The 14663-nt window shown below is 41.2% G+C and overlaps 1 protein-coding gene across 3 annotated transcripts in view; it reads right to left on the reverse strand.

Annotated features, from left to right (window-relative positions):
- The window catches only part of TNPO1 (transportin 1), a 113717-nt gene that overhangs the window by 70398 nt on the left and 28656 nt on the right, over nt 1-14663 (reverse strand). For all 3 annotated transcript variants that reach the window (XR_008316509.1, XR_008316510.1, XM_053297566.1), the window contains exons 6-12: nt 13002-13135; nt 11976-12057; nt 6429-6551; nt 5141-5259; nt 3096-3156; nt 2399-2567; nt 616-768 (exon numbers count right to left, since the gene is read on the reverse strand). Coding sequence is in view for 1 of the 3 variants with exons in the window: in XM_053297566.1 (XP_053153541.1) it covers nt 616-768; nt 2399-2567; nt 3096-3156; nt 5141-5259; nt 6429-6551; nt 11976-12057; nt 13002-13135 (841 nt within the window). In the remaining 2 variants the exon portion in view is untranslated. The remainder of the gene's footprint in view (nt 1-615; nt 769-2398; nt 2568-3095; nt 3157-5140; nt 5260-6428; nt 6552-11975; nt 12058-13001; nt 13136-14663) is intronic.

A 14663-nucleotide genomic window follows, 5' to 3' on the forward strand; every position in this document is an offset into this window, starting at 1 on the left:
TTGTGGTAAGCATTTGGGCTGGCAGGATACCTCCCTGCCACCCCTTCCCCCTCTCAGCTGCAAAAGGCTTCAGAAAGCCTTTTGCACGTGTGCACGTCGCACTCTCTTCACGTCTCCGCAACGTGTGCATGCACAAAAGGCTTTCTGAAGCCTTTTGCGGCTGAGAGGGGGCGGCAGGGAGGTATCCTGCCACCCCAAATGCTTACCACAAAACGCGTGCCGGTGGGGGGAAAGCGGTGGGAGAGGTAAGTACATCCTCCCCCCGCCCTTAAAGGAACCCCCACCCCAGTGCCAGACCGAAGCTCCACGGATCCGTGCACATCCCTAATTGTTTGAAGTACAACCTTGGTTTCCCTCAGGGGAGGAAAAAGTTAAAGTATTAATAGCCCATGTCTGGAAGTATGTGCCATTAAAAATGATGAGACTGTGTTCCAAAAATGCTTGCAAGACGGCTGGGCTGGCTTATTAAAGCAACTTTCAATGTACTACCAAAAAAAATGCAGAATTATACATGCATACAAAGCCTCAAGAACACAGCTTAAGTATATGACAAGTTTTTTGCACCTGCAATGTGCTTTTTTGAGACTGTAAATTGTAATGCAAGCTCCGACTAACCTTCAGCAATTGCTCCTAGAACTAGAATGCCTGATTCTTTGACTACCCACTCTGGATGAAAAAGCAATTCTTTCAGAAGGGGCAAAATGTGTGGCAGCAGTTCATCACGGAATACATTGGCAAGGACATCAAGGGCAGCAGCAGAACACTTCCCTAGAGAAACAATGAATACATTTGTGAGACACATTTAATTATTAAAACTTGTCGCCATGAGCATCAAAAAAATTCATAATGTTCATACCTATTTAAAGGCAGAAGCCCATTGATCACTAGAATTAGTGATCTCTTACAGAGAAACAGCAGGACAGAAGAACAGGGTTCAAAGGATTTTTTTTCAAGGTACCAAGTTAACAGTTTTAATTTCAAATTACTTAGAATGAATTTTATTTATTTAAAAAATATTTATACTCCACTCCTCCAGTGCACTACTGCTCGGGGCGGCTCACAACAATAAGATAGACACAAGATACAATAAATGTAATAAAATTAACCAAATTAAACAAAAAAGTTGTCAAATTAAAAACCAGTCATTATTAGGTTCAAATTAAAGGTTTTTTTAAAAGCTAAAAACTGAAAATTATAAAAAGCTAAAGAACTTAACCAGATATAACAAGCAAATGGAGCATTAAAAAGCCTCCTTAAAAAGGTGCATTTTAAAATTTTTTTAAAAAACACTGAGGGAGGGAGCATGGCAAAGCTCTTCAGGGAGGCTGTTCCACAGTCGAGGGGCCACAACCGAAAAGGCCCTGTCTCTAGTCCCCACCAACCAGATCTCTGTTAGTGGCGGGGTGATGAGCGGAGGGCCCTGGCAGATTCATATGGGCAAATGCAGTCCGACAGGTACCCCAGCCCCAAGCCATGTAGGGCTTTAAAGGTCAATACCAGCACCTTGAATCTAGCCCGGAAATGGACCGGTAGCCAATGAAGCGGACACAGGATGGATGTAATACTCATGAAGCGACTTGCACCCATGAGCATCCTTGCGGCAGCATTTTGAAACAGCTGAAGCTTTCGAACAGTCTTCAAGGACAGCCCCACATAGAGCACATTTGCAGTAGTCCAATCTGGATGTTACCAACGCATGAGTGAATGAGGTCAGGTCTGACTTCTCCAAGTAGGGTTTGCAGATGGCGTACCAGCCGTAGTTGGTAAAAGGCACTTCTGAACACCGCCACCATCTGCACGGTGGGTTCAGAAGCACTCCCAAGCTGCAGACTTTGTCTTTCAGAGGGAGCAGGACCCCTTCCAAGACCAGATTTACCTCATTACTCAGATAATCAGTTCTACCAACCCAGAGCACGTCTGTCTTATCTGGATTAAGTTTCAGCTTGTTTGCCCCCAAGCAGTCCAGAACAGCCTGCAAGCCCCGTTCAGAGCATCCACTGCCTCCCTGGTGTCTGCTGACTTAAAAGATAGGTAGAGCTGGGTGTCATCAGCATATTGATGGCTCTGCAGCCCACACCTACAAATGACCTCTCCCAGGGGCTTCATGTAAAGGTTAAACAGCATGGGGGACAGAATAGATCCTTGTGGCACCACATAGGCCAAAGGCCAAGGGGTGGAGCAGGCATCCCCCAGCACCACCTTCTGAGTATGACTCCCTAGGTAGGAGCAGAGACATCGTATAACTGTGACCCCAAGTCCCAACCCAGAGAAATGTCCCAGAAGGAAAGATGAGGTATTGAAACATGGCTGAAGAGGCTTTAAGAAGGGGAAAGGAAGAGTAGGCGGAGCCAAACATACTTTTGGATTTTACAGTATTCCATGTGAGAATTAGGCTTACTTAAATTCCAGTCAGAAATAGTATCATCATCATCAAGCTCATCTTCATCGTCGTCATCATCTTCAATACCATCTTCTTCATGCTGCTGAGCTACTGTCCGAGAACGGTGAAACCGGGGCCTTATGTCTTGTTCACTATCTGGGATGGCTTCATCTTCTTCAACATCTCCCTGTTACCAGAAACCAAACAGCTGAATATCCCAACTGAAGGATTCCAATTCTGAAACAATATTGGTTTTTAAATGCCAAATTACCCCTTCTGTTATACACCCTAAGCCTTTTAGATGGAGCAGGGAGCTTGGATTTAAAAGTGTATATATTAGTATTATTTAAAACAAAAATGGGAACACTGAAGGACTTTACAACATGGCTTAAAAGAACAAACCACAATTTCACAAAAAATTAAACTCTCAGAAAATCCAATAAGCCTTGATTTTAGCTTCACAGTCACCTAGGCTAGAAATTCAGTCCTTAATTCAACATCTTGTGCCTTTTCTTTGGAGCACAAGAACCAGAAGATATACAAGTGCAACAATAGCAAACAAATATTTATATCACTGTACAGCCTGTTTTCGTATCTATGGAACAACTTTGTAAGTTGTTTAAAGCTGTTACCAAAAAACAATATATATTTTTAAAAGGTACCAGTTGTTGAGTATCATTCTTTCAAGAACAGAGTAAAACAAAGTTACGCTTACCTTCAGCAGAATGATATCTATTTCTGAGTATTTCATGCCATTTACTAAAACAGGTATCAACCTAAAGATAAAGGACTTTGTTTAATTGATTAATATCAATTGCTTGAGTCGGAATTTTTTTACCATAACGTAACACTATATGAGATTCACTAACACCGTTAAAACCATGCAAGTTTCTAAGGACAGGTGAAAATACATTTCCAGTACTTTAGCCATAATTAAAGAACTGAGCTTGAACCCACCTGCATTCTGAAATCACACATATACAACAGTATTGCATTTTTAAAAAATAGTTCATTACACAAATAAACACCAACTATAAAGTATGAATTACATATCAAATTGTATTTGTGTGAATGGAACATACATCTTTTCACGGGGTGGAAGAGGCAATCTCTTCACTCCCTGCCCACCCTTGTGATAATCCTATCCTGCCCCACAATATTCCCTGACCAGCATGAGGGGCTGTTCTTGGGAGAAGAGCATGAGAAAGTTCCTTTCAAGCATAATAGGGCTAGGATACAGCTGATTCAGTGGGGAAATGACTTGCCTAGCAAGCATGAGGTTGCCAGTTCGAATCCCCACTGGTATGTTTCCTAGACTATGGGAAACACCCATATATTGGGGAGCAGCTATATAGGAAGATACTGAAAGGCATCATCTCATACTGCGCAGGAGATGGCAATGGTTAGGCAGCTTCCCCCTGCATCTGCCCGAAATACATCATTTTTTATATGTCCCCACCCCCCACCAGAAACCTAACCCCCAATTCCCCCATTGCCCTAATGTCCAATATTCACAGTTTCTGTATCCACGGTTGTACCATGTAACGGAACCCCTGCAAATACTGAGGTCCTTCTATATAGTTCTGTCAGTATATAAAATTCATATCTCCTTAGACATAAGATCCAAAATATTTTCAAAATATTCCAAAGGAACCAATTACTGTATCATTCCAACAGAAAAGTAAAGGTAAAGTGTGCCATTAAATCGGTGTCAACTCCTGGCGACCACAGAGCCTTGTGGTTGTCTTTGGTAGAATACAGGAGGGGTTTACCATTGCCTCCTCCCACACAGTAGGAGATTATGCCTTTCAGCATCTTCCTATATCGCTGCTGCCTGATATAGGTGTTTCCCATAGTCTGGGAAACATACCAGTAGGGATTCAAACTGGCAACCTCTGGCTTGATAATCAAGTCATTTCCCCGCTGCGCCATATACCCTGATCTTATTAATCTCTTCTCTACCTTAATGAAACTCAGCCAAACATATTAGCTTTACTATGTATTATATATCTCAAGTGTTTGGGGATATAGTGTATACCCCTTCTAACTTAGAGCAAAGAGGCACCTTTTAAATTAGTGGATCTTATATTAAACAGGGGAAGAGTAGGTGTCCCTATCCAACCCCAGCACAACATCCTTCCAGTGGCTGTTGCTGCTGTCCACCTGTTTCTTTTTAGACTGTGAGCCCTTTGGGGACAGGAAACCATCTTTATTTATTATTTATTTTTCTATGTAAAGCACTTTGAGAACTTTTATTGAAACATGGTATATACATAGTAGTAGTGGTATTATTCACAACCCTACTTCTTAGGTTTCTACCACTTTCTTCCAACTGTGCTAAAACATTTTACAGTTCCACCAGTCTTGTACCTTTTAAACCACAGCTCAACAGCTGTTTGATCCCAAACTGAAGCCAAACATGTGCACCTTTGCTATTATTACATTTATTACTGCAGCTTTAAGAGACTATATAAAACTTTGTTTCCTTCTTCCCTTAGCCAATGGGTCACTTAGTAGAAAGACTCACTACAGAGAAAGCTTTTGGGGTAGGTACTTTATAGAGTTACTACCCCTTTCACCCTACTGGAAGGAATAGGTAAACTATTGCTAGTCCAAAAAACAGAACCAATAAAGACAGACTAATTCACGTGTATGCATATTCACAAAACAAGTTCCATCAACAGTATTTCTTTTAGTAGACACTGAGCACAATTAATATACATTCTCAATTTGTCAATACCATATAAAAATTTAACTTACTTGGTAAGATGCCGACATAGTACATCTTTACAAATTGGCTGTTCAGCCAAAGTGAGCCAAAACTCACAAGCCTCCAAAGCTACATTTTCATCTTGGTCCTGAGTCCTCTGTAGCATATACTGCACACAGTGTCATGGGAAGTAAAATGATATATACATTAGTTTTCTTGTGCAAGTGATAGAACAGTTTAAAGTAGCAGTTTACCATCACAAGAGTTGCTTACAAAAAGCTAGTTTAAATCTTTGATTATACCTATGGGATTACAGATACCACATCTTTGGATTCTGTTCACTGAAAGCGCAAATTAAGCAAAAAAATATCAGGGGTAATTCCTTGCTTTTGCCTTGGGCTCATTGCTCCCTCTGGATAATACACTGAAGCTTAAACTCTGATTTCCCAAACACTGAACATTGCCAATATTGTCATGGACCGGATTGCACAGGTTTTCAGTCTTGATTCTTCTACTTCCCTTGGTTTGCATTGTCTATGCCTTACCATTTAAATCAGTGGCTAACAGCCAGACTAAGTTACTCAATGGTGCTACAGAAGTAGTAAGTGCCATGGATTGATGCTGTTAATCCAAAACATTTAGCACTATAACATCATTTTACAAACTGTTTTCTTTGACAGTTATCTAGTGCTGTATTTTCAACCATGAGAAGTGGCATGCCTGACTTGGGGCTAGTTTACAAGTGTCAATCAGCTGTTTATTTTGTCCATGAAGTCCATAGTGGATGGAAGAAAGTGCTACTGAGATTGCAGAAATGGTTGCACGTCATTATAGCATGTATAGCTTACAATGAGCTATCTCCGTGTGATTCTATTCACTGGAAGAAGCGTATGGGGAAAATAAGAGACAACTTGCATGTGCCTTCTGTTATTACTGGTGTTTCTCTCCTAATCCTTAGCAAGTCATTAGATTTACTTAAAGTATTTAAGTAGCCATATGATGCAAATTATGATGCAAATTATAATAGATCAGCACTACACAGGTATAAAATGGAACACTTTAAGCTACCCTGAACAATGTATTTTACCTATAAAAAGCAGTTATATATCATCTGTTGCAAAACAACTATGCTTATCCTTAAAAAATGTAGTAGAAATAGGCAATATAGTTTTCCTTCACATCCGATGTGTGTGCTCAAATCTCATCTCTGTCATGGCATGAAATGAAGCATCACTGTATGGCAGATACTCTGAATTACTTTTATGGATCTCACCCCACCACTCCTTCCACATCAAGCACGCATTTTATATCTTTACTTATTGAAAGTACAGAAGTTACCTCAACAATACTAATCATGTGAGGAAGTAAGCGGTCCATTCGAACTTCCAGCAGCATCACCAGAGCTCGACACACATTTTTACGTACTTCAGGCTCCTCATCACCAGCCAATGCAAACAGATTCTGTTGACGGGGAAAGACACAGTGAACAACAAAATAAACCACTTCCAGAATCTACCAGAATAAGGAGACCGGTTCAATTGTGGATTGGTAACTGGTTGAAGGACAGGAAGCAATGGGTAGGAATAAATGGACAGTTTTCATAATGGAGGAAAGTAGTAAGTGGGGTCCCCAAGGGATCTGTTATATGGACTGGTGCTCTTTAACTTGTTCATAACTTATCTAGAAGTTGGTGTAAGCAGCCAAGCGGCCAAAGTTGCAGGTGACACTAAACTAGGGTAGTGAAATCCACAACAGATTGTTAAGAGCTCCAAAAAGAACTCTTCAATCTGGGTGACAAAATGGCAAATGCAGTTCAGTGTAAGCAAGAGGAAAATGATGCATATTGGGGCAAAAAACCCAACTTCACACACACACTGATGGAATCTGAGCTGTCAGTGACTGACCAGGAGAGAGACCTTGGGGTCATGGTGAACAGCTCATTGAATGTGTCAACTCAGTGTGTGGCAGCTGTGAAAAAGCCCAATTCCATGCTAGGGATCATTAGGAAGGGGATTGAAAATAAAACTGCTAATATTATCATGTTCTTATACAAATCTATGGTGCAGCCACAATGGGAGTACTGCGTACAGTTCTGGTCACCAGACAGAGAGAAATTTTTCTCCCTTCTCACAACACTAGAACCAGGAGACATCCCACGAAATTGATGGTCAGGAAATTTAGGACTGACAAAAGGAAGTACTTCTTCACACCCCACGTAATTAATCTATGGAATTCTCTGCCACAGGATGTGGTGGCACATCAGCCATCCAGGCATCCTCTAGTTTGGATGGCTTTTAGAGGAGAAATTCATGGAGGATAGGTCTATCAATGGACACCATAGGTCTATTTTGGTGGCTATAGGCCACCTCCAGCTTCAGAGGTAAGCTGCTCCTGAATACCAGTTGGAGGGGAGCAACAGCAGGAGAGAGGGCATGCCCTCACCTCTTGCCTGTGGGCTTCCCAGAGGCATCTGTTGGGCCACAGTGGGAAACAGGATGCTAGACTAGACTAGACAGGCCTTGGGGCTGATCCAGCAGGGCTGTTCTTATGTTCTTACCTCAAAGTATACATTTTTTATTTAAATAGTCCACATTATTTGGAATACAGCTAAAAATCATTTTGTAGCCTCCAACAATTTATTGCCAGCTTTGAATTAAAAGCCAAAGCAGAACCTTTTACTGTATTATAAGATTAAAGTCATAGACAGCATTTGTCAACCCAGCAAAATCCCTAGAGTGGAGGAAAAAAATACACACCACACCAGATGGTTACAGCAGACCACCCAAATAGACACACTTTTTATCAGGGTAGCTGGAAGCCTTGAGACCAGCATTGTCTGTCTTCTCCAGCAATGAATTATTAAATAGCCAAAATACTACAGACTATGGTTCTACAAGTATCTGTAAACCACAAAATATGAAGATATTATGAAGCTACTTTAATTAACTGAATATGTGCAATTTATATTATCTCTTGTAAGACACCTTGAGAGCTTATTTTTCCAAAATGTATATATTTGGTATTTTCTGTCCTTCGTTGCTACAGGCTCACTTTAAAGTGGCTGGTTAGTTATTGTTCTACTCTATTATCAACATAATGTACAGTGTGTAATATAGGTTTTTATAGGAACTGCCTTAAATTACTCTACTGCAGTATGCTCAAGAACCAGTAGGGTATATATTTAATATTAGAACTTCAAAACTGTCTGTATCTCAATACAGTTACGAATTTTGTCAGAGTAAATAGCAGAAGACCAGTCAGAGGAGGATCCTTTCAGGTAGTAAGATGGAGAACCTGCCCACTGTCCTGTAATAGGTGTGGAACTGAAGACAGACAGACATATGGGTCCCATGAGACATGGAGAAGCATCACGAGCCATGGTTGCTATGGCCTCTACAGGGCTATGAGGATGTAATCTGCCCTGTCAACAAGAAATTTATGGCAATATAGGGAATGAAGGTGAAAAGGCAGAGTAGACAAGGACCACTGCTCCCTCTTAAGCGTGTGCCTGTATGCACGCCCACACAAACATTTTTTATGTCCGCTCAGTTTTAGGTCCCCTCAGGTTGAGTCAAGAAGGTCCCACTCACGTGCAGGCACACTGCCTTGATACTGCTGCTTGGAACAGAACTCATTCTGCACATAGATGAAAAGAATAAGAGGGAATATTGGTCATGTATCACCCAGTCAGCACTGCATGTTAAATTGGTTATGGAGTGTGGAAGTCCCCGAGAAATGGAAGATGGGGTGGAGAATTGTAAGTGTGGGAGAAGCAACAGCTCAGAATCACTCAACAAAGGATACTATCGTGAATGTCAATGTACATCATAGAAGAAAATATAAGAACCTAAGAACAGCCCTGCTGGATCACGCCCTAGGCCCATCTAGTCCATTAGAACCCCTGACTGGCCAGAGGTGTTCAGCTCAATCCCGAGCTGAACCAGGCCAGGTCCAGTTGAGCAGTGAAGAGAAGAGTCAGGATGGAAGAGTAAGTATCCTGGGAAGAGTGAGTATCCAGATAATTCTCTCTCAGCACTCCTAGGTGGTGTAACTAGTGAGATGGACGAAGGCAACTTTTTACTTTGATCACCAGGAATCTGTTGTTGGCAAGTGTCTGTAGCTGTCTGCCATAAATCCATGTACAGATGCAGATAGCCTAAATATGCAAATTCCCAAATGCCCCACAGTCTTTGGTATGCTATAAGATAGGACAGCCTTTGTAAATATTCTGGGAACTGAGGAAAGCCCCAAAAGAGGGCTCTGTATTGTATCTGAATCTCAGTAAATGCTGACTGCCCCTGTGTTCTGGGATATGTAGGTAGGCATCCATGAGGTCTATGAAAGCCACAAAATCAAGTTGGTGGAGTGATTCTGCGATAGATCCCAGAGTTTCCATCCTGAAATTCTATGTTTTACAAACCTTCCTCACAAATTTGAGGCTGAGGGCTGCTCTGAGGGAGCCATCTTTCCTTGGAACAGTGAACAAAATGGAGTAAACTCTGTTTTTGGCGTACTGGAGGAAGAAGAGGAGAAAGAGATGGAAGAATCCCTTCTCTTTTGTTTCTCATTCTTGGTCCTATGCTATTGCAAAGATTGGGACAACATGCTTTGGAACCATGGCTGCCAGGCTGGAGGTACCTCTCTGTGAAGTCAGTCAGTAGAGGAAGACTGAGCAGTGTCTTGCCATTCCTGTGTTTGCAGCTGTTGGGAGTGCTAGACTACGTTCCCAACAGCATTTCCTGCTTTTTTCAGTTGCTGGTAATGAGGATGTGGCCGAGGCAGGGATGCCAGCCAATTGTGAAGGCAGAGGAGCTGTTGTAGGCCCTGTGGAGGGGGGCAGCAAAACTGGTGTACCAACAGCTGTGCTGCAGGGCCTTTGGGTGGACTGTGAGCAGGAGCTGGAGATCAGCTACTCATCTGGGCGCTCTCGATGGCTTTGGGCCTTGCAGCCTACTGGAAGGGGACCCAACGAATCCTCTCCCAGGTGAGTGGTGTCCAGGTTGGAAGGCAGCAGCAAGGACATAATGACATGTTTATTTCGGAGGCAGCTTGCCTTGCTGCAGTTCTGGGCGCATCACTCCATGGCAGGAATCCGGATGCTCTTTCCCCCCTGGGGACCAGGGAGTTTTGGATCCCAGAGCTGGGTGGCTCCATAGCAACCAGAGAGACACTGAGGAGGAAAGGGGGGGGGCAGCAGCAGAAAGAGTAGGCTAAAGAGGAGGGGGAAAGAGAAGGTAAAGAGCTCTCTCTTCCTCTTTTAAATAGATAAAAAAAGACAGTGGAAAGATAAAACAGACCAGAGGGAAAAGAGAGATGAAGATTGTGGAAGAGGAAGAGAGTCTGGATTGGAAGTAGGACGGCTTTCTCTGAAGCTGGATGCAGGACTATGGGTAGGGTCATTCCTCCCAGGCTCTTAAAGCTTCAGCTAATTTGCATAAGTCCTGCCTCTGGAGTACATGGGAAGAACAACCCACACAAGAGGTCCTCATCCAGCAGCAGAGAAGAACAGATATGTCAATATGGTTGAGGAGGTGATAACGAGAGTGAGCAACAAGTAGTCAGTTGTCTATATAGAGAAAAATCTTAATGGGACAATGGCAAAAGGTAGATGGCAGGCACTACCATGTATTTGGTGAAAGGTGGGGAGGTAAGCACTGGAAAGGTCATGGACCCTGCTTTGGAATGCATTGGGACTGAGAGCAAAATGTAGATCCTTTGGCTGCTATATCTTACGTTTATACTGAAGTACACAACCATGAAGTCTATCAGTGTGAACCAAGCACCAAGACAGAGAAGTGAGAGTGTGGTTAAAAGGGAAATCATTCAAAACTGTCAATGAGTGATGAAAGAATGTACATCATTGCAGATAAAAATGAGACAAATGCTCTCGTCCCATTTTGAAATCATAAAGTAGTACAAGGAGATTGGTTGCTTTTTGATGGAGGTACTAGTTCAATTTTTATTGTACACTTTCCTCAAGGGCAGCAGCTGTGGGAGAATGTAGTCTGGATGAGGCTCTCTTTTTTTTAATAGCAGATGTAGATTCAATAAGTATGCGTGCAAAGAGAACACAAAGAACAGATGTATACTATGGCCAAGATGAAAGAATAACTTACGGTGATAATTAACAAATATCATAAAGGTATTTAGGAAGTCTGCCCGAGTCAGATTTCCTGAATGCAAGGTAGGCCTCCCCACACAAATGTAAGCAGTTGCCACAGGAAGAAATCTGTCCCCATCCATATTTTTGCCCAACCAAGATGGTTTTGCTTTGGCCAAAAGCTAAGCTACAGCTTTGCTTCCTCTTCCCAATCAGCATAGCATTTCTTTAACTGATGGTGGCCGAGAGGTAATCAGATTATAACCTACTAGTTTGTACTACAACTTGCCCCTATTCAACATTTTCCTATCTTTGTGCCCATACATGTCCCAGTATACTCAGTACTAAACATTGAGCAATATAGATATCCTGACTGAGTGGTGAGAACATGTAGGATGAGAACAGTCACAATATGAAGGAGGAAAGAAAACAGGCTGTTCCTTTGTAGATACACTGAAGAGGAACTGGGACCATTGTCTCACCAGCTTGCACACAAAGCAGAGTTTGAAAACAGCTGTTTAGGAGTACTTCTGTATAGATATATATTTTTAATCTTAAGAGATTCATCGTTTATGTTCTTATCCTGTTTTATGTAGTGGAGGTGGGAATCTTACAAATTTGTCATCATTGTATGTATAATAAATGTAATCAGCTTTACTACCAAATTTGTGGTGGGGGGTGGGGGGGAGGGAGAGAGAGAAAACATAAGGTTACTCAAAGGAGATTTCTAATCTCTCCAAAGATTCTAAACACACTGCTGTTAAACAATAAAGAGAATCACCTACCTCAATAAATGCATCAATGTGTAACATAAGGGCTTGAGTCCTACTGATGATAAATTGATTGACACATGCAACTGCATGGGACCTACAAAAAGTAGTTACTTTTTTGAAAAAAATCTGTATGCAATGCATCGAATATTAACAAAGCAGAAAAAATATTTAAGAATCAAATCAGACTTTTATTTAAAACACTGAGATAGGCAGTTTAGCCCTATGAATACAATAAGCATGTAAGCAACTCTTTCTTTCAAGCAACCATTTTTCTACTCCACAGAAACACACTGCCCCAGTTATAGTCAAGTATACAACTATATTCTCCAGAGTGAGTTATAATACCTTTGAAAGCAACCCCATTATTTCTTATGGGTTTGAGAAAGTGGGGGTGGGAACAGGAGACACAAACAGATAGACTGAGGTTGGGATCAAAAGAGAGAGATCAATGAGGAAGACAAATTCTTTTCTGAACCAAGCTCCCCTGTCTGGTCCCACACCTTGTTGAGCTTCAAAATCCAGGTAGGATGGGTTGTTTACATCCAAAGCCAAGCAGGATTCAGTCAGAGGTTTTTCTGTTGCTTGACTTATGGTATTTGGAAGGAGCATCTGATTAGACTTTCAAAACAAGTCCACAAAAGCTACTTGTCTGCCTTCCTAAATATACCAATCAGTTATTTAAGGCACACCAACAATACCCATAAATGTGACTGCACAAAGGATAAAAGAACGAACTGACTTTTCCAATTTACAAAACTTCCATTCCCAGCAAATGGCTGTTTACAAGTCTCTGGTACAATTCAACTAAGCTCCAGAAATGTCAATAAGGCCACATAATATGTTTTAGTACTGGGAAGCCAGAACAGATGTTTATTACTCAGGGTCCCTGAAGCTGACATAATATAATCCATTCTAGGCAGAGAAAGTTTTTGGCTGGCAATGGCATTCAGGTTTGCTATATTTAAACTGCTTCCTCACAAAATCTTGTTGACTGAACAGTTTTCAGTATTGGGGAGAGTGGGAGATGTAACACCGTACCTTATTTTTGGACTGCTGTGCTTGAAGAATTGTAAGAATTTAGGAATCATGATATTAAGCGGTCGATCTAATACATCACTATCTAAGATTTCAGCAGAATCTTCACAGATCTTCTGAAGAGCTCCAAATGCACCCTGTAAAGACATTTTGGTCTTTTTTAGAACTATCTATAGCGTCATCAAATACTTTAACAGGTTGAGTTTTCACAAAATAGTAATGCAACTTAACGATATCTCCGTGCAGATTATATTCCAAGAACATCTGACAGCATTATTTAAATTAAAACAGAGTTATTTACTGTTGACCTGCCATTACACTAAGAGATAAGGAAATTTTGCTTCATTACATACCAGTAAATTCCTGTTCTTCCTAGTGGAAATAGGGTAATTTGTCAACTAAAATTGCTCTTAAAAGCAGACAGAATCCTTGAAGTAATGCCATTATCTAAGAGTAGCTTCTGCTTACTCAGACCATGCTAGTGCAGTATAGAAATAAAAAACCCTCCTTTTAAACTGCAGCACTAGATTTGAAACTAGATACAGGTAGCTAAACACATAACTCCAATATAAATATCCCAAAGGAGAGAACAAAGGACCAGAAAGAGGAACTTCACCAGGTTCCCTAACTATTCACCATGTGCACTCAGACTATATCAGACCTCCTTCCTTCCCCAAGAACAGGTATTTATTCCCCTTTCCTTCCCTAGCAGCAGTAGGGAAGTCTGTAGCTGGGATATCCAGCTGCAGTATAACTCATGAGTTCAAGACAACCACTGAAAAGCAGAAGTTATCAGGTTCTAGACCATTCTTCAGAACCCTTCTGTCAAAGGACCATTTATCAATGAGATATGGTCTTCTGAAGGTGTGGATGAAAGTCCAAGTGGCAGCTTTGCAAGTTTCTTTAGTCTAGCCCGTAAGGTCTCTGAAATCACTGGTCCCCTGAAAAAAGAATAGGCTGTAATATTTTGATTCTCTAAAGAGGGGTCCCTGCTCAAGAATCTGAACATGACAACAATGCATCTGGAAACTGTAGTGCAAGGAACTACACTCTGGGGGGAAGTCAATGTTTGGACAATACAAAGGTTTGTATTGTTGAGTGGCCCATTCCCCCTCCAGGTATCATTTTTTACTTATAACTTTTAAGATGTGTAATGTTTAAATGTTGTTTTAGATTAGCCTTTTAACTTTTTAATTTTATTAACTTTTTATTGTTTTATATTGTACCTATTTTATTAATGTTGTAAGCCACTCCAAAGGACGGGGTATGAATATTTTAAATAAAATAAATTTAAGGGTCCTCCTGACATTCATCTGATTCCATTTCTCTTCATAAGGAAGAGTGGAATTGGAACAAAGCAGTGCAAATTTCTATTCCCTTTGAAATTAGGACAGGTCAGATCAGGACAAAGGACAAGCTTGAACCTATGAAAGACACTCTTATTGATGGGAGTCCATATTATTAATTGACACTACATCGTTCAGACTTGGAGAGGACGGAACCTTGAGTGTGACTGATTGGTTGGTCAGAGGTTTGGCATTTGAGAAAGTTCAGTTTAAAATGACAGTTTGATGTTAAAGGTAAAGCGTGCCATCAAGTCTATTTCATCTCATGGCACCCACAGAGCCCTGTAGTTTTCTTTGGTAGAATACAGGAGGGGTTTAC

The sequence above is a fragment of the Hemicordylus capensis genome, chromosome 2, assembly GCF_027244095.1.
Source record: "Hemicordylus capensis ecotype Gifberg chromosome 2, rHemCap1.1.pri, whole genome shotgun sequence".
Lineage (NCBI taxonomy): Eukaryota > Metazoa > Chordata > Lepidosauria > Squamata > Cordylidae > Hemicordylus > Hemicordylus capensis.